The 20,538-nt window shown below is 43.4% G+C and overlaps 1 protein-coding gene across 4 annotated transcripts in view; it reads left to right on the top strand.

Annotated features, from left to right (window-relative positions):
• The window catches only part of rttn (rotatin), a 294,394-nt gene that overhangs the window by 72,438 nt on the left and 201,418 nt on the right, over positions 1-20,538 (top strand). For all 4 annotated transcript variants that reach the window (XM_072467133.1, XM_072467134.1, XM_072467132.1 and 1 more), the window contains exons 10-13: positions 2,334-2,449; positions 6,552-6,722; positions 13,271-13,483; positions 17,703-17,815. In XM_072467133.1, coding sequence (XP_072323234.1) covers positions 2,334-2,449; positions 6,552-6,722; positions 13,271-13,483; positions 17,703-17,815 — 613 coding nt within the window. The remainder of the gene's footprint in view (positions 1-2,333; positions 2,450-6,551; positions 6,723-13,270; positions 13,484-17,702; positions 17,816-20,538) is intronic.

Genomic DNA, 20,538 nt, shown 5'->3' with positions numbered 1-20,538 from the left:
AGTCAGCACGGCTTTGTCAAAGGGAGGTGTTGCGGGAAAAATCAACCACTTCAAGAGTCAGACTTGCTGTGATCAGATAAATGCAGTTTTATTGTTACACGAAGCTTCGGGAGAAAGCGTACGTCCCCCGCGGTACAGTAGCCAGCCTTTCTCCCGGTTTGAATGGCTGGCAGTCATTTTATACTTTGGGTTCACAATGAGCCCAGATACAAAACAATTATCACCTTGTTATCTTTAAACATTTTATAGATTGTACATCGCTATTTGTAAGCATTTTGTCATTTACACATGGCCACAGTCAGAGGTTTAACTGGTTACAGGCAGCAGCAGGAAGGTAGTATCGATTGTCCCTTTGTTTTAGGAAATGGCCCAAGACATTCGTATTAGCATATCATTATGTACACCTTGGCTGAAGTCAGATTTATTCAAGTGGTGTCCCGCATTTATGTATTTTGTAATCTTCCTGTCTGGCTTCCTTTGTCCTGGATCTGTTCCTATCTGTCCTACTGGCACCCCGCTGGACTCCAGGCATCAGTTATGTCTGCTTTATTCTCTGTGTCTCCATCTTGTGTGTCAGGCAGCCATCTTCTGTGCCAAGTGCCCTTTTGAACCATTTCCCACTTCAGAGCCAAATCTGTTCTTTAAGGAGGTAACAAGGAAGTTAGACAAAGGAGAACCAGTGGATGTGATTATTTCCAGAAGGCTTTTGACAAGGTGCCACATAGGAGATTGTTAAACAAGTTAAGAGCCCATGGTGTTAAAGGTAAGATTCTGGCATGGGATAGAGGATTGGCTGACTGGCAGAAGGCCAGTCACGATTCTCATAAGGTTAATGTGCAGGTTCAGTCGGCAGTCAGGAAGGCAAATGCAATGTTAGCATTCATGTCAAGAGGGCTAGAAAACAAGACCAGGGAAGTACTTCAGAAGCTGTATAAGGCTCTGGTCAGACCAGATTTGGAGTATTGTGAGCAGTTTTGGGCCCTGTATCTGAGGAAAGATGTGCTGGTCTTGGAAAGGGTCCATAGGAGGTTCACAAGAATGATCCCTGGAACGGACAGCTTGTAGTATGAGGAATGGTTGAGGACTCTGGGTCTGTACTCGTTTGGGTTCAGAAGGATGAGGGGGTATCTTATTGAAACTTACAGGATACTGCGAGGCCTGGATAGAGTGGACGTCGCGAGGATGTTTCCACTTATAGGAAAAACTAGAAGCAGAGGACACAATCTCTGACTTAAGGGACGATCCTTTAAAACAGAGAAGAGGAGGAATTTCTTCAGCCAGAGGGTGGCGAATCTGTGGAACACTTTGCCGCAGAAGGCTGTGGAGGCCAAATCACTGAGTGTCTTTAAGACAGTGATAGATAGGTTCTTGATTAATAAGGGGATCAGGGTTTATGGTGAGAAGGCAGGAGAATGGGAATGAGTAAAATATCAGCCATGTTTCAATGGCGGAGCTGACTCGATGGGCCGTGTGATCTAAATATTCTGCTTCTATGTCTTAATGTCTTATGGTCGAAAAGAAATGGGACACAAGGGAATCAATAGGAAGGGCTTTTACAAATGCACTTTCCATAAAGTGGAGAAAGTCTGAGGGAGATAGTTCGAGGTGCTCTATCCTTCTGTATATATTTTTTGATATTATGTGAAAAGAAATAAAAGTTTTCCAGTCTGCTTGCGGAACCCCTTATTAGGTTGTTCTCATTGCCAGCCTTCTCAATGACAGCACAATTGTGGTAATACAGTCCTCATTCATTCTGAAGAGATTCCACAGTAGACAATGGTGCTGCCACGTTAAGATGAGTTATGAAAGCTGCTTGGCTCTGTGCAACTCCAGGAAACCATGCCTCTGGTTGGGATACTGCATCCCCAGTTGGTACTGTACTGTGCAAAGATCATCGCTTGCGGCTGCTGTTTATTGTGGAGTATGGCAAGATTGACTAGGCTAATTTAAATCAGTAACATTCTCTCGGGTGGCCTTGTAGAATGTCTGAGGCAACAATATTACTGTTTCTGCAGAAAATGCAAATTAGGTAATAGCACTTTTCTGTATGAGGCAGTGGTACACTTCAAAATGTTAAACAGAAACCACTTCCCTTGTATTCCTATTTTATTTTCCAAGTGTTTTTTAAGTGCATATTGCAACAGCCTATTCTAATGAGACTTTTTCAAAACTTATCTAAGTGTACATGTCTTTACTAGTTTCTTAAATACTATTTTCCAGTACAAATGTACCATTTACCATCGCTGCCTTCAGTATATTAGGTTTATAAAATATAAAATATGCTGTTGAATCGCTGCATTTTCAAGCAGTAAGTTGACAATGCTTTTTTTCAGGTCGTCGGAAGGTTGTGATGTGTGTTTTGGAGCTGTTGGTTGAAGTGGTGTTGCTCATCAGTGATTCAATCTCCGAAGATGTTTGGGTCGATGACAGCCTTACTGGTCGAGAGCTGGTAAGACTTCCTTGTATGCTGCAGCTTGCGTTGAAGCGAGCCGGTCATGGTACACTTGAGTGCATGTTATTATCTGGGGTCGTGAGTTTCTAAGCTTGTTTGCGTTAATTTTGAACTACACAATTTATTGGATATGTCTATAAACATGGTCAAATAATTTATTAAGGTGAAATTGAATAGGTCAGGACAGTTATTGGTCTGTTCATCTGAGATCAAGTACAGTCCTTGGTTCAGTTCTCCGTACAGATTGTGAAGTGATTTATTTTATTTATTTGAACCCAGGGGTGTCGAGTGTCAGCTGGCAGCTGTTTTCCTTTCCCAAAGGCACCCAGCGGCAGTGTTTGGAAACCCCCACTGGGAGCAGATGATAATAAAAATCCATCAGTAATATTTCTCTTTAGAATTGTTGACGCCAATCAAAACTAGTATTGTCTATAGCACATGAGATAAATGAAGGACTTGCATTTATGTAACACCTTTGATAAATTCAGGATGGTCGCCCCCCCCCCCCCCCCCCCCCCCCCCCCCACGCGAATGCTTTACAACCAGCAAAGTATTTTTGACCTACAATCAACTGTTGCAATGTAGCAAATAATAAAGTCACCGTTCTGTGCATTTGGGGCTCTGCTAAGTTCAGGATATGACTCCGAGAGTGGAGTAGATAGTGATAAATGCCATCAGTTTGGCGAGGGGTAAGCAGTGGTGTAGCCACCTGGGTTGGCCACTTCCCGACTTTAAAATGGGGATCCGCTAAGAATGCAGGGAAATTCAGTCAAACGCAGGAAAAGCAAGCAGGTGCAAAGTTTCCTGTATATCAGAACTTGCAGGAACCCAGACAGCACTGAAACGAACAACCATCTACATATTGATGAGCGATCCCCGGGAACAATTGGAAACAGTTAAGATAATCAAGGCCAAGCCAGACTCCTCGGCGCCAGCAGGAGCCAAGACAAAGGAAGGCCAACGGACACTTGGGAATCGCCCAGCGATCAGGGAACAGCTCCAGTATTGGAGAAATCGATCCAAGTGATCACAACTTAGTCCAATCACTTGGAACCAGGTACGGGGTCTGCCCAGAAGGGCGCGAAGCCCCTGGGGACTATAAAATAGAGTCCCCAAGTTCAATTCGTCCTTCTTGGCAGTGTCTCTCAACAGCTCGAAACAACCCTTGACCGTGACCTGCCTAGTAGCTGCACCAACCAAGTAAGTCTCCAGTCAACGCACACTACGAGATAGGCGCTCCTAGCTACCAGTCTATACCAGCTTTGAAGCCTGCAGACTCAGAATCGAACAAAAGGCCATTTGTTCCCCTGACCTGGTGGGCCAGTTCCAAAGCTAAGTATAGGCCTAAAGTGTTAAAGATAGTCTAGTAAGTAGAGTTTTATACATGAGTAGTGATTGACTGTGTATAATAAATGTGTTTTCATTTGAAACGTACTAACTGGTGTATTGAGTTATTGATCAGCACTCTAACTTGAACCTCGTGGTGGTAGCATAAAGATACCTGGCGACTCTAGAGCAAAGGTTATTAAACAGAGCAAATTAAGTAAAGACGCAACGAGCAACATTTACTAAGTGCCAACCAAAGGTTAGCAACAGTGGAAATTAGAATTATTACAGTATTCTTTGATTTAAAACGATCATTGTATCTAACAGCAGCTTGCATGTTAAGTATTTGCTGGGTTTTTTATTTAGTTCCATTGGGCAGGGTAAGCCGAATCGAATTTACACCTGTTTTTCTCCAAGTACAAGGAATAGCTATCTTGGCAACTCCTGCTTCAAATCCCACTGACCACTGTCAGGAGAAAGGTACCACAGGTCTTGATCATCACTTCCCGATTTGTAGGTGAACATTCTGGTTTTAGCCAGTAGGGGGAAGCAGTAAATCAGGAATAAGTCCATATTGTTAAGACTTTAATATGTGCACAAAAACGGCGCTGTTCTCCAGCTGTCCTAAGAAAGGTCCTCAGAGCTTGAAACAAATCCTGGTTGTGTGAGTAAATATCCTGGCAAATAAATGTCAGAGCAGCGCTAGTTTGGCAATCTGCCTCAATAATTGTTTTTGAAAGACGAGCCCATGCTAAACTTAGAACTTTCAGAGATCAAAGAGTCAGACAATAGCTGTGCTGTAATAGCAGTTTGATATGCAATAATAATATATCCGATTTCCAGCATTCACAGCATTATGCTTGCAGCCGGGCTATTCTTTTCATGCTGTCTGCTGGAATCGCTTGGTTCGGGATGTGGCCTGAAGCTGTAGGAATCTTACTTTATAAGTATACCTTGCTGACAATACTAAGTTTTTATTCATTGCCTGCAGACGGTCATTAATTCCTACCCAGAAATTATTTGTTTGCGGAGCTGACAATGGGCAGACTTCATAGCAATTTCTTGCATCACACAAGTTTGCCTGCCTTGACATGAACCAGGTACGGACGGCATGTGCCATTCATTTATAAGGACCAGGTGAAATGTAGTTGGTGTTCAGTACATATTTGCTGCGAGAAAATATCTCTAACCATTTAGAATGAAACAGCAGAGAAAAATGAGTACAGATGGTGGCAATTGGGTAGTTAAGCTAGTTAGCTTCCCATTTGTTACATTTTACTTCAAGGTGCATCAGGCAAGGAAGGACCCAAGAGCACAAATGCACTAAGCGTATAGATAGCAACTTGTGTATTTGTATAAGAAAAAACATCCAAAGCCATGCCACAATGGCGGAAGCAGACAAAATTGGGTCCCAAGCTAATGAAGAGATAATGGGCGGAGATGAGCAAAGTTTGTTCTAAGGGATGCAATTTAAGGAGCACCTTAATGTAAGCGGTGGCGAGAAAGAGAGACAGGTCTTTAGGAGAGAATTCCAGATCATTGGGGTTTAGTAGGATAAAGGCTCAGCTGCCCGTGTTGAGGAAGAGGGAAGAAAGCAGTGTTTGGCCTGAGGTGTGGGAGGGAAGCTCGTTGAGAGACGGAGGGTATTACAGAGAAAGGGAAGTGGAAGTTATGACAGGATTTTAACATGCAGATGAGAATTCTAAAATGGAGGATTTGGGGAACTGGGAGTTTAGCAAGCATAGAGATCTTGACCTAGTGCAGGATATAGGAGATTTTAGCTGATTTGCACCTACATTTTTCCGTATTCTCTCCATATCCCTGGATACCCTTCTCTAACTAAACTATCTAACTTGGCCTTGAAAGCTCAATTGTCCAAGCATCTGTAACATTTTGGGGGAGAAACTTTGGAGGAATTTCTGCCACCATTTCTTTGGAAAAAGTGTTTCTGTTTTGCTCCTGAATTGCTCAGCTCTTCTATTGAGATCATGTCCTCTTGTTCTTGGTTACACCCACCAGACAAAATGGCTCCTCCATCCGCCCTTTTAAATCCCTTTAACATTTGTTTAGGTCACATCTCAAGATAATATAAGCCAAGTTTATATAACCTGCCAAGACACTCATTCAAAATGTAACACTGCATTGGCACATCAGATGAGTTGAAGTACGAGCGGATAAATGCAGTGGTTAGCACAATTGCTTCACGGCTCCAGGGTCCCAGGTTAGATTCCCGGCTTGGTTCACTGTCTGTGCGGAGTCTGCACGTTCTCCCAGTGTCTGCGTGGGTTTCTTCCGAGTGCTCCAGTTTTCTCCCACAGTCCAAAGATGTGCAGGTTAGGTGGATTGGTCATGCTAAAATTGCCCTTAGTCTCCAAAATTGCCCTTGGTGTTGGATCGGGTTACTGGGTTATGGGGATAGGGTGGAGGTGTGGGATTGGGTAGGGTGCTCTTTGAAAGAGCCGATGCAGACTCGATGGGCCGAATGGCCTGCTTCTGCACTGTAAATTCTATGATTAGACCATGTTATCGTTTTCCAGCTGTGGCTCTAATGTTACTTTCAGACGAATGCATGTTTTTAAACAGTTGCTTAAATTGTTATGTTCATCACTAAATGTTTAATTGCCCCTTTCTCTTCCAGCATGTATTGATATCTGTACATTTTGTTTTTGTCTAAGAGAACCGTTATAACTTGGATAACCTGTTGCAGCTTGTAATTAGCCAGTATTCCTGATCTATGAGGAGCAATAATATTTTTAATTCTTGCTATTTACAGAAGGAAAACCTGGTAGCAAGCTTGGATGCTTTAGGGGAAGCTCTTGGCTATCACAATAACAGCATTACTGCGGAACAGCCAGAGGCGACTATAGTGCATCACCGAATGGCATTTGTCAGCATTGCATTATCCACTGTACGTCTGCTCCAAATAATTCTCCCTGTGGAGAAGGTGAGATGATGATCTTGTGCATTTTATCAAACAATCTAAGTCATAATAGGTAATAATTGTCAGTTATTTCCAATAAATTTAAAAAATAGGCCTCATGTACAGTGCGATCTCTATTTACATCTGTATGTGTATTTTTGAGTGTATTGAATAACTGGCTTGAGGGCTGCTACAGTCATTCGGTATATTAATGGTTGTGATCTTGATCCTTGTTTCTGAGCTAACTGGTGATTCTGATTTTTTTGCATTTATGATTTAATTTTTGGTCTTTTATAACATTTCCATTTTAGTTGATCATTCATCATCTAAAGTGCATGACAATGCACTGGTACAGGCAATGGGACATGCAATAGAAATGGTTAACTGCACAAGGCAGTATCAGTTGATGAGTATTTTGAAGAGATTTCCTTCCTTAATATTGGCAAGCCATTGCCCTGAGGGTTACAGACATGACAGGCTATGTATAATTCTCATGTATGGTTTGGAAAATGCACCCAGTTTTGGTCCCATTCACTCCAAGCCTGTGAATGAGATATGGGACAAAATGTTAATTTGCTCATACTAATCACAAACTTCCCTCTTCGAGTGAGCTGTTGGAAATAATTAACACAACCTCTAAAATTTTCCTGTACAGCAGCCAGGGAATAGGTTCAATAATTCTCAGGAAGTTCGCATATCACTCGCTGCAGAAAATGTATTTTGAGAAGTTGAAACGATAGAGAATTCTCAAGGAGTTTGTCGCTTTGAAGTTTCCTTGATATTGCAGCATATTGTTAGTAGGGCGACACCCGTGCTTCGTAGTCTGCACAGGACCTCCAAAGACAGTGCAGTTGTCTACATTTAGAAGCTAAGCATAGAACATAGAACATTACAGCGCAGTACAGGCCCTTCGGCCCTCGATGTTGCTCCGACCTGTGAAACCACTCTAAGCCCATCTAAACTATTCCCTTATTGTCCATATGTCTTTCCAATGACTATTTGAATGCCCTTAGTGTTGGCGAGTCCACGACAGTTGCAGGCAGGGCATTCCATGCCCTTACTACTCTCTGAGTAAAGAACCTACCTCTGACATCTGTCTTATATCTATCTCCCCTCAATTTAAAGCTATGTCCCCTCGTGCTAGACATCACCATCCGAGGAAGAAGGCTCTCACTGTCCACCCTATCCAATCCCCTGATCATCTTGTATGCCTCAATTAAGTCACCTCTTAATCTTCTTCTCTCTGACGAAAACAGCCTCGAGTCCCTCAACCTTTCCTCATAAGATCTTCCCTCCATACCAGGCAATATTCTGGTAAATCTCCTCTGCACCCTTTCCAATGCTTCCACATCCTTCCTGTAATGCGGCGACCAGAATTGCACGCAATACTCCAAATGCGGCCGCACCAGAGTTTTGTACAGCTGCAACATGACCTCATGGCTCCGAAACTCAATCCCTCTACCAATAAAAGCTAACACACCGTACGTCTTCTTAACGACCCTCTCAACCCGGGTGGCAACTTTCAGGGATCTATGTACATGGACACCGAGATCTCTCTGCTCATCCACACTGCCAAGAATCTTACCATTAGCCCAGTACTCTGTCTTCCTGTTATTCCTTCCAAAATGAATCACCTCTCACTTTTCTGCATTAAACTCCATTTGCCACCTCTCAGCCCAGCGCTGCAGCTTATCTATGTCCCTCTGTAACTTGTAACATCCGTCCGCACTGTCCACAACTCCACCGACTTTAGTGTCATCTGCAAATTTACTCACCCATCCTTCTACGCCCTCCTCCAGGTCATTTATAAAAATGACAAACAGCAGTGGCCCCAAAACCGATCCTTGTGGTACACCACTAGTAACTGGACTCCAGTCTGAACATTTCCCATTAACCACCACCCTTTGTCTTCTTCCAGCTAGCCAATTTCTGATCCAAACTGCTAAATCACCCTGAATCCCATGCCTCCGTATTTTCTGCTGTAGCCTACCGTGGGGAACCTTATCAAACGCTTTACTGAAATCCATATACACCACATCAACTGCTTTACCCTCAACCACCTGTTTGGTCACCTTCTCAAAGAACTCAATAAGGTTTGTGAGGCACGACCTACCCTTCACAAAACTGTGTTGACTATCTCTAATCAAATTATTCCTTTCCAGATGCTTATACATCCTATCTCTTATAAACCTTTCCAAGATTTTGCCCACAACAGAAGTAAGGCTCACTGGTCTATAGTTACCGGGGTTGTCTCTACTCCCCTTCTTGAACAAGGGGGCAACATTTGCTATCCTCCAGTCTTCTGGCACTATTCCTGTAGACAAAGATGACTTAAAGATCAAAGCCAAAGGCTCAGCAATCTCCTCCCTAGCTTCCCAGAGAATCCTAGGATAAATTCCATCTGGCCCAGGGGACTTATCTATTTTCACACTTTCCAGAATTGCTAACACCTCCTCCTTATGAACCTCAAGCCCTTCTAGTCTAGTAGCCTGAATCTCAGTATTCTCCTCGACAACATTGTCTTTTTCCTGTGTGAATACTGACAAAAAATATTCATTTAGCACCTCTCCTATCTCCTTGGACTCCAAGCACATCTTCCCACTACTGTCCTTGACTGGCCCTACTCTTACCCTAGTCATTCATTTATTCCTGCCATATCTATAGAAAGCTTTAGGGTTATCCTTGATCCCACCTGCCAAAGACTTCTCATGTCCCCTCCTGGCTCCTCTTAGCTCTCTCTTTAGGTCCTTCCTAGCTAACTTGTAGCTCTCGAGCGCCCTAACTGAACCTTCATGTCTCATCTTTACATAAGCCGCCTCCTTCCTCTTGACAAGTGTTTCGACTGCTTTAGTAAACCACGGTTCCCTTGCTCAACCACTTTCTCCCTGCCTGACAGGTACATACTTATCAAGGTCACACAGTAGCTGTTCCTTGAACAAGCTCCACATTTCCATTGTGCCCATCCCCTGCAGTTTTCCTCTCCATCCGATGCATCCTAAGTCTTGCCTCATCGCATCATAATTGCCTTTCCCCCAGATATAGAAGGGCAGCACGGTAGCCTTGTGGATAGCACAATTGCTTCACAGCTCCAGGGTCCCAGGTTCGATTCTGGCTTGGGTCACTGTCTGTACGGAGTCTGCACATCCTCCCCGTGTGTGCGTGGGTTTCCTCCGGGTGCTCCGGTTTCCTCCCACAGTCCAAAGATGTGCGGGTTAGGTGGATTGGCCATGATAAATTGCCCTTAGTGTCCAAAATTGCCCTTAGTGTTGGGTGGGGTTACTGGGTTATGGGGATAGGGTGGCGGTGTTGACCTTGGGTAGGGTGCTCTTTCCAAGAGCCGGTGCAGACTCGATGGGCCGAATGGCCTCCTTCTGCACTGTAAATTCTATGATAATCTATGAAATCTATATATAGCTCTTGCCCTGTGGTATATACCTATCCCTTTCCATCACTAAAGTAAACGTAATCGAATTGTGGTCACTATCACCAAAGTGCTCACCTACCTCTAAATCTAACACCCGTCCTGGTTCATTACCCAATACCAAATCCAATATGGCCTCGCCTCTCGTTGGCCTATCTACATACTGTGTCAGGCATGGCATCATCGTGTGTATGTATTAAGAAATAACACCTGTTACCAAAAACCTGGCTCACTGAACTGAGACTGAGAGCAGAATAAAATTACAGTGTGATGTCTCCAGTGTATTGTAGTGATAAATGAGACTGAAATTACATTGGTTACCATCCCAGTTAGTTACCTTCTGGAATCAGGCAATCTAAATGGGGACGACTAATCTAACAGAGTTACTGGTGCACCAATCAAAATAAAGATTTCATATATATATATATATATATATATATATATTGTACTTAATTTTTCCAATTTAGCATGACCAATCCACCTACCCTGCACATCTTTGGGTTATGGGGATGAGGCCCATGCAGACACGGAAAGAATGTGCAAACTCCACATGGACAGTGACCCGGAGCCAGGATCAAACTCCGATCCTTGGTGCTGGAAGGTGCAGTGCTACCCACTACGCTGCCGTGCCACCCAAGATTTTATATTATGACATCATACAAGGGAGCTTAAGACTGAAGAAGCAAACATCTTTAAAATTCTGTGTTGTTCCAAATCATCGTAAAATAAAATTTCTGTAATGAGTAATATGGTTTCTACTGAGAGATACTGAACCTATTTTTTGACAGGGACAGTTTCGTGGGTTGTGTTAGTATTTCCAAAAGTTCCCACCAAGAGAAAAAAAGATTCAGTTGGTTAAAACAAACCAACATTTTGCCTCATGTATCATATGCAGATCGTGACTAAACAGGAACAAAGCAAACAGCATTTTCTAGATGAATTATACCACAAGCGTGGTCATGTCTTAACCATCGGGGCAATAGCTTGTCAATATTAAGTGAGAGCAGACCCTCAAAAATTCTCATAACTCCTATGCTTTCTTTATATTGGATAGAATTGTATTTTCAGTCGAAACTAAAACCAGCCATTTGTTTCTTCCTCCTTCAGTTGTTGTGCGTTTTCCTTTATAAGGAACGCCTGCCAGTGTTCAGTCTGGAGCAGGTCCATTCATTTCATGGGGATTGGAGTGAGAGATGGTTTGGAGCATAACTCTGGAGCCATGTGACTTTACGGAGATAAAAATATTAATGGATGTGCTTCAGGGAACTTACCAAAAATCAACTTCATCTGCAGTAATTTTTGAGTTAAGATAAATCTCTACATCTAATTACGATCCTTGCCATATGTAAAATGGCAAAATCCCAGATGTTGTTGTGGGGGCCACAAGCCGAGGGAGCATCATTTTGCACATCTTTCACTAATGTTAAAAATCCAGGCTTACTTTACAGGACTGTGTGAAATTAGAAGAGAATGCAACCAAACTTTACATTGTACACTTAATCTTGATTCCCATGGGGATGTTTGGAAGCACCCTCCTTCTCTAGTTGTTTAGTTATCCACCAACACTCACGACTGGATATAGCACAACTGCAGAACTCTGATCTGACCTGTTTGTTGTGGGATCGCTTGGATCTGCCAGTTGCGTACAGCTTTTTCTGCTTCGCATGCATGTGGTCCTGTGTTGTAGCTTCACCAGACTCGAACCTCATTTTTAGGTTTGCCTATTACTGCTCCAGGCATGCTCTTGCACTCATCATTAAACTAGGGTTGGCCTCCTGGCTTGAAGGTAATGGTAGAGTGAGGGGTATTAAGATCCACGAGGTTAAGATTGTGGTCGAACACAATTCATTGCTGGTGGCTCATAACATCTCAAGGATGGCCAGTTTTGTGTTACAAGATCCATTCTGAATCAATACTGTTTAGCTTAGTAGCTGAATGAGCTGGCCGAATCCTAAAGGACTTGGGTCTGTGGCAGATAGTAAGAGAACCAACACAAGTGGAAATTCATACTTGATCTTGTCCGCACCATTTTACCTGTTTCATGTGCATCTGTCGAATATGGAATTGGCAAGAATGCCATTTTCGTCCTCTCATTACAGAAATGATGTAATTGCATTAGAGAGGGTATAGAGGAGACTAACGAGGATGTTTCCAGGTCTGGAAAAATGCAGCCAAGTGGATAGAGTAGTGTTCTTCTTGGAACTGAAGAGGCTGAGGGCAGATTTGATGTACAAAATTGTGAGGGGCCTAGATACAGTGCAGGGGAGAGTCTTCCATGACTCCTGAATTATGAACCACGAGGGCTGAACGGTATTCTCTCAATTCTCCATTATAGTACCTCTTAGCGGCCATACTTCAATTTATGAATGGAAAATTTGGTGTCAGTAAATTATTCCTTCTTGAGAAACATCACAATCTAGCCTAGTGCTGTCTTTGAGATGTTTGGCAGTACATGCATTTTCCAACAGGCATAGGAGCCTTAGATCATTTGTATTTCACACTGGCTGTGGGATACTGAAAATGTTTCTCACTATAATAATAATCTTTATTGTTACAAGTAGGCTTACATTAACAGTGCAATGAAATTACTGTGAAAAGCCCCTAATCGCCACATTCCGGCGCCTGTTTGGGTACATGCAGTAAGAATTCAGAATGTTTTTCGCAACTTGTGGGAGGAAACCAGAGCACCAGGAGGAAACCCACGCAGACACAGGGTGAACGGGAAGACTCCGCACAGACAGTGACCCAAGCCAGAATCAAACCTGGAACCCTGGAGCTGTGAAGCAACTGTGCTACCGTGCTACTCAGACCCTTGGTGTGGTCTTGCAATTCAGTGGAGGAAAGATGTGTACATTTGTCTCAGGATCATAATAGAAGGATTTGCTCTCTAAATTAACAAATATTTGCCTAAGATATCTGAAATACTAAATTCAATTCAAATAGTTTTTGCTGGAAGTAAATGTTTTGATCTTTCACAGAATTAGATCTGTAGCTAAAGCAGCTTTTCATTTTGTGAAATTGAGCATAAAAGCCACTTCAGAACGCACTGAGGTAATAAACTGCTCTTGGCATCCGTCCCGGTAGTTTTCTAATGTCTTGCTGGAAATGATTATATTTGTGACTTATTTTAAGGTTTTTAATTCTCTCGTAGGCTAGTGAGATTCTGCCCGAGAGCGTAGGAAATGCTCTCTATCTTCTGTCCCTGGATATATCATTCCGTTTGAGCTATCTCAGCATCCATGAGTCCATCACTGTCTACTTAGAACAGGTTAGCCCGGAGAGTTACAAGATGTACAAGAGAGCCACAGAGATAGCGCACTCGATGGAGTATACGTGTACTTTTATCAAGGAAGTTGAAGCAAAGGTAATTACTACCCCTGTTTTATTTATTAGGTCTGAAAACATTTCTGAAATTGACTTTGTTTTTTCAAAGAACAAATCTTGTTCTTGTTATCACACAGCGAATAAGACAGTGGAATATTTTCATGTCTTGCTCTGTTTGGATGAGTGCATCAGGTTATAAGTTCTCAGATAAGAGTGTTTTAGCAATACTGTTACTTACATAACGGTTGAATGTAATTATCCGAAACTTCAATACTACTTTAAATGGAGATTTTTTTTGTTGTCCTTTTGTACCACAATCCATAAGAATGATGCAAGAGAGAAGCTGCCAGGTTTATGCCAATGCCATTCAGTACGGCTTCAGAGATATAGGAGAGTAGCTTCTGATACTTTTCTTCTAACAATACCCAGCATGTAAACCATAAATGATGAACTTGCTTCTCTCCATTTTCTGTTTTATTGTACATGCTATACTGATTTGCCATTCCACAAGGGCACTCCTTGAGTCTGACCATTTTAAAGAAATTAGAGTATGTGGTTATCGAACAATTGAATTTAAATTGCACTTGCTGCAGATGTGCATCTGTTTTCTATTTTACTCCTAATGATTTGGCAAATGCAGCAATTGTGCCTTTAATGTATTTGTCGAGTAGTATTTATTAGTCTGCATTTTTAAGATTTTGAACAGAATCCTTCCTGCACGAAACTCCATGTTTTTTTTTAAGCTAGGTGAATACCAAACTAAGATCATTTATTTAGGAGCGTGAAGAAAATATCAATGACATAAGATTTGCATTTTGATACTATTCATATTATTATAGTCTGGATTTTGGAGGCATCCATTTCAGATCACCCACTCAAGGCAGTTGCACTCATATCATTGTAAAGCAATTGCAGATTTGCGATGAAATTTCTGGTATATCCAAATCGTTGTAGCACAATCCATTTACTGGGCTTTGCTTTGTCAAATGCTTAAGCGAGGTCAGTGAAATCAATGAAGAGTCTCTCTGGTGTTGTTCTTGACATTTTGTTTGGGATTGTCTGGCAACAAATATCATGTCAGAGGTTCCCCGGAAGGCCTAAAGCCACAATGTCTCTGATTTTCTCAGCCACGGGAAGTAGCTGATTCGGGGGAATGCATGTCTGGATTTTCCCGATAATAGGCAAGAGGCCAGTTTCCGAACTAGGGTTAAGCAAGACTGTGTGATAGCCCTCATACTATTCACAATCTACCTCACGGTGGCTATTCGCCTTAGCAAAGATTAACTGCTCTCTGGTGTCAGTATTAAATACAGTCTAGATGAAAATGCCAAAACTAAACTGACCACCATCGATATCATGATCTACAGTTTGCGGATAACTGCAGTGCTGTTTCCTACACTGCACCAGATTTTCAAGCCACTCTTGATCTCTTAAATTCTTCAGACAAGAAACTTTGCCAAAACAAAACTCCCATCAACCCATACCTGGTCAGCCAAATATTCCACCCCCCCCCCATGCATATTAAAGGAGAGATTCTGGATTATGTTGAGCCCTTCCCGTACTTTGGTAGTCTCCTCTCTCTAAAGATCAGAATTGACTAGCAGATCCTTCACTGGACCAGCCTTTTACAAACTGCGGTTGTGAGTGTTTGACAACAAAGACCTCACAGAAGCCTTACAAAGCAGTTGTCATCACCAGGCAACTGCAGTTGCCATTGCCTGCCCAAATAAAAGACAAAATCAATTTCTCCACTACCCAGAAAAAAGGATGCCACAGTGCCACATCCAAACTCCACGCAGGTTGCCTCATCTCCAAAACCACATCCACCACGTGCGGAGCGTGACCTGATATCACTATCGCAGAATATTCCACTTTCCTTGCCCCTGCCAGACCATCTAACGTGCACATCTTTGGACTGTGGGAGGAAACTGGTGCACCCAAAGGAAACCCACGCAGATATGGGGAGAATGTGCAGACTCCACACAGACAGTGACCCAAGCCGGGAATCGAACCTGGGACCCTGGAGCTGTTAAGCAACAGTGCTGACCATTGCTACCGTGCTGCCCGGTATTGCGTTTGGTATGGCAGCCAGCATCCTCTTCATGAGCGCTACCTTGTCCCAGCCTGGAGTGTACACGCTCGCTAAAACCACCGACTAGCTATCCAACGTCCCTATAACTGTAACATACCTACCGCTTTGGTCCGCTACCACATCCCCATCTGAAACTGAACTTTTTTATTAATTAGTATTACCATCGAGCAGGCTCTGCAGTCAAAGCCCTAGTGGAACACCTGTCTCACCCAACCCTTATAGACCCAATCTGATCCTTCACCCGCAAAAGCACCACATCAGCACTCAAACTCTTAAAATGAGGGAAAACTCACTCGGTTCACTGGGTTCCACGTAACCAATCGAACATGGGGTCCGTTACCTCCCCCACCTTCAAGTCAGCCATTTCCACCGTGAGGGGTACTTCCCTCCATTTCACATATTTCTAAAACCAGAGCCCACCCACGATGGCAGCCAGCCCCACCCACCATATGGTACAAAGAACAGCCCCCAGTCACCATCAGCACTCTACTGCCTCTCTTCTCCCTCCCTATCCCAGAAATTTCCTCAAACCAACACCTCTCCCCTCCATTCCCACCTTCTAGGCTCATCGAAACGTGCCTAAACAGGTCCAGCAAACCGCAGCACTTCCCTCCACCTCGCTCCCATTCACTAGCCAACCTGAGCCTGCTATCAACGTAGGCCCCCCCCCGCCAGTACCTACATCACTCAAATAAACAACTAACAAAATAAATAAACCCAAACCCAAACCACCACACTCCCCCACCCTTCCCACGATCCTGAATCTACCAAACACCCCATCCCTTCCTCCCAGCCAAATACTCCCTCTAAACCGCAAATGTCCACCAAAAAGAGAAAACACCTCAACAAAAAGAAAAAGCCCCAAACCAAACACATCAATTTCTAGTAAAAGCAACTCTTTACTTAAAAGAAAAAGGGAGAAGCGGAAGAAGGGAAAAATAAGACAAAACACACACCTATACAACAAACGTCCCCATACAAACCCGTCCCAAGCACAGGCAAAGTCTCTTTCAAACACACTCAGCTCAGTCCAAGTCCTTGAGCCTTAATATAAACCTCTGCTTTCTCCGCCAACTGGAAGAAATTGTCCTCAGCATTATGCCTCGTCCTCCGCCTCGCCGGGTACACCGCACCAAACTGCACACCACTCTTGAAAAGCATTGAATTCGTCTTGTTAAAGGTTGCCCGTCTCCTTGCCAATTCCGCCATGACATCCTTGTATATTCGAATACAGCTGCCTTCCCGTCAAATCTCCCGATTCTCCTTGGCCCACTTCAGAAGCTTCTCCTTTGTCCGATAGCTGTGAAAACATGCTATCACCGCTTGTGGCTCAATTGCCCGTGGTTTCACCCGGTGGGTCCAATCCAGCTCGATGGGGTGGGGAGACCTGATCCTCCTCCCCATCAACTTCATAAACATTGACTCAAAATATTCAGTCGGTCTCATGACAGGCAACCCCACAATCCTGAGGTTTCTGCATGTCCACTGTAATAGGTGTGACCCCACCCAACGAGCTTGCCTTCGCCATTTTCAATCCAGCGGGATTCCACACAGTGTTCAGTTCCTCAGAAGGGCTCCCGCTGACACCTTTCGTCCCAATATTCTTTCTTGCGCCTTTTGACATCCTCACACAAAAGGCTCTCAAATGGGATGAATCCATCCACCAATTATCCTCTGGAACCGGGTGAAAAGAATCAAAAACCAAGGACTTTACCGGGGGCTACCTTAAATGCGACCTCCTTCTACATGTCGACACTGGAAGTCAGTTGTAACTACTTCTACAGCAAGCACAGGTACATTTTCAACATGGCTCATGAAAAACCTGTGTTTGTTTTCAACACTTTTGGATTTCATGTTGAAATAATAATGTTGTGCAACTGTTGTAACATTTACAGATTGTTATATATAACAATCTAAAAAGAGATTCCATCTTTGTTAGTATATTCGTGCACTCCATCATTGTACTGATACCACTTGTCTATGACACAAACAGTTTTTTTGTGATGTAAAGTAACAGTTTGGCAATCTTTTTTTGGCATCTTGCACAGTTGAATGGTGATGGTACCCTGATTTCAAATGTTGTCTTTAGCATATACTCTATGGTTTACTTGATGTAAGAGATATTTTGAATACCTAAACAGTATCTCATTCATCTTTCTCTTTCTAGGGCAAAAGGAATCTTATGGACCTGGTTGAGTTTGCAGACCAGGCTGTGACCAGCCTTCCCTATCATCAGCAGCTACCACTGATCCGAAAATATATTGAAATCTGCTCAGAAATGTAATGAGTGGGGATTTCTCATTGCGATCACCGTTTCTAATTTAGATGCGGGATTATGCCAAAATACTATTTCTCATCAATAGAACCTAAACAATGCCTCTTTTGATTCATCATAATATGTTAAAGCCATCTTCTTGGGATAGTTTAACCAATCAGATTCTTTTGTCTACACTTGGTGTCGATCGTGAATGTTAGTCCTTAGACATGTAGACCTTGAGGTAACTTCATTATTCCATTGTAGGTATCAAAACAGTTTGCAATGTCTTTCTAAAAAAACAAAATTCTCTTCTAGATCCATTGTTCAAAGTGAATGAATTATACATTTTCTCAATTATTTTTAATGATTTTTTTGGCAAAAATAAGGGATGTGGCAGCACCCTGGTTATTTTACTGGATTAGTAATCTAGAGGCCTGGTCTAAGGATCCAGAGGCACGACTTCAAATCACACCCCTCGGCAGAAGGACTTAAATTCAATTAATTAAGCACAAAAATTGGAATAAAACACTACTATCCGTAATAGTGGCCATGGTATTACTGGAATGCCATTTAAAAAAACAAAGAAAAACATATCTGGCTCACTAACATCCTTTTTTAAAGAGAATAAAATCTGCTATCATTACCAGGCCTGATATATGTGACTCCAGATCCACAGCACTGTGATTAACTCTTATCTGTCCTTTGAAATGGCCTAACAAATTGCTGAGAAACTGGCTCAACACCTTTGTCTCAAGGGAAAAATTTAGCTATAAATTATCACAACAGATCCTTGTTCCTTGCCCTGATTTTTGCTTACTTATTGTCTTTAAGCTCATAATACTATTCTGCCAGTGAAAGGAAAGCCATGATGTGGAGATGCCGGCGTTGGACTGGGGTGGGCACAGTAAGAGGTCTTGCAGCACCAGGTTAAAGTCCCGACAGGTTCATTTGGAATCACGAGCTTTCGGATTGCCGCTCCTTCATCAGCTCTGAAAGCTAGTGATTCCGAATGAACCTGTTGGACTTTAACCTGGTGTTGTAAGACTTCTTACAATGAAAGGATAGATAGGTCCCTGGTGATGCTATTTGATGTGACCAAGCAAAGCTGCAGCAGAGCAACCCAGCTTCCACCTGGCCTTCCCTATTTGCACTTCCACTCCCCACCCTCCAGTAGCTACCTGGCAAGGTTACTTTGCTGATGAGACTTCAACAGTAATGTTTCAGTTATCCTGATATTCGTAGAATTTACAGTGCAGAAGGAGGCCATTTGGCTCATCAAGTCTGCACCGGCCCTTGGAAAGAGCAGCCGACTTCAGATATCCTGTACTAAATTCAAATATCTTGGTTGAACTAAAGGCTTGAAGAGCATTGTTTGCGTACCCTATGATGCTGGGGACTAAGATGGAAATGCTACCTGGAAAAATATCTTTTGAACCATGTATAATTTTTTTGTGCAACTTTTTAAAAAAATATATTTTATTGACATATTTCATTCACAATTTTTCCCCTTACACATCAAACAAAAAGAAAAGTTAACAGTACAAGTAACATGATAACTGCAATCTAATAAAGAGTAACTAACTAACATGGTAAACTAACCAAATAACAGAAAATGAAACTCCCCCCCCCCCCCCCCCCCCCCCCCCGGGTTGCTGCTGCTGGTCATCTACCTTCCCTCTATCGTACCGCTAGGTAGTCGAGGAACGGTTGCCACCGTCTGGTGAACCCTTGAGCCGATCCTCTCAGCGCAAACTTAATCTGCTCCAGTTTAATGAACCCCGCCATATCGTTTATCCAGGCCTCCAGTCCGGGGGGTTTCGCTTCCTTCCACATGAATAAAATCCTACGCCGGGCTACTAGGGACGCAAAGGCCACGACATCGGCCTCTTTCGCCTCCTGCACTCCCGGCTCATCCGCAACTCCAAATAAAGCTAACCCCCAGGCTGGTTTGACCCGGACCTTCACCACTTTCGAGATCACTCCCGCCACTCCCCTCCAATACCCCTCCAGTGCCGGGCACAGCCAGAACATATGCGTGTGGTTTGCCGGGCTTCCGCCGCACCTCCCACACTTGTCCTCCACTCCGAAGAACCTGCTCAACCTTGCTCCCGTTATGTGTGCTCTATGCAGCACCTTAAATTGAATCAGGCTAAGCCTGGCACACGAGGAAGAGGAATTTACCCTGCTTAGGGCATCCGCCCACAGACCCTCCTCTATCTCCTCCCCGAGCTCTTCCCATTTTCCTTTCAGTTCGCCCACCAGCTCCTCCCCCTCTTCTCTCATCTCTCGGTATATCTCTGACACCTTACCCTCCCTGACCCACACCCCCGAGAGCATTCTATCCTGGATCTCCTGTGTCGGGAGCAATGGAAATTCCCTCACCTGTTGTCTTGTGAACGCCCTCACCTGCATATACCTAAAGAAATTTCCCCGGGGCAGCTTATAATTTTCCTCCAACGCTCCCAGTTCGCAAACGTCCCGTCTATAAATAAATCTCCCACCCTCCTAAATCCCAACTGGTGCCAGCTCTGGAATCCTCCATCCATTCTCCCTGGGGCAAATCTATGGTTGTTCCTAATTGGGGACCCCACCAAGGCACCCAGCACACCTCTCTGTCGCCTCCATTGCCCCCAGATATTTAATGTTGCCGCCACCACTGGGTTCGTGGTAAATTTTTTTGGTGAGAATGGTAGTGGCGCCGTCACCAGCGCCTCTAGACTCGTCCCTTTACAGGACTTCCTCTCTA

This window comes from Scyliorhinus torazame, chromosome 11 (genome assembly GCF_047496885.1).
Source record: "Scyliorhinus torazame isolate Kashiwa2021f chromosome 11, sScyTor2.1, whole genome shotgun sequence".
Classification (NCBI taxonomy): domain Eukaryota; kingdom Metazoa; phylum Chordata; class Chondrichthyes; order Carcharhiniformes; family Scyliorhinidae; genus Scyliorhinus; species Scyliorhinus torazame.
The sequence above is the reverse complement of the archived record's forward strand: the minus strand, read 5'-3'. Positions and strand labels throughout refer to the sequence as shown.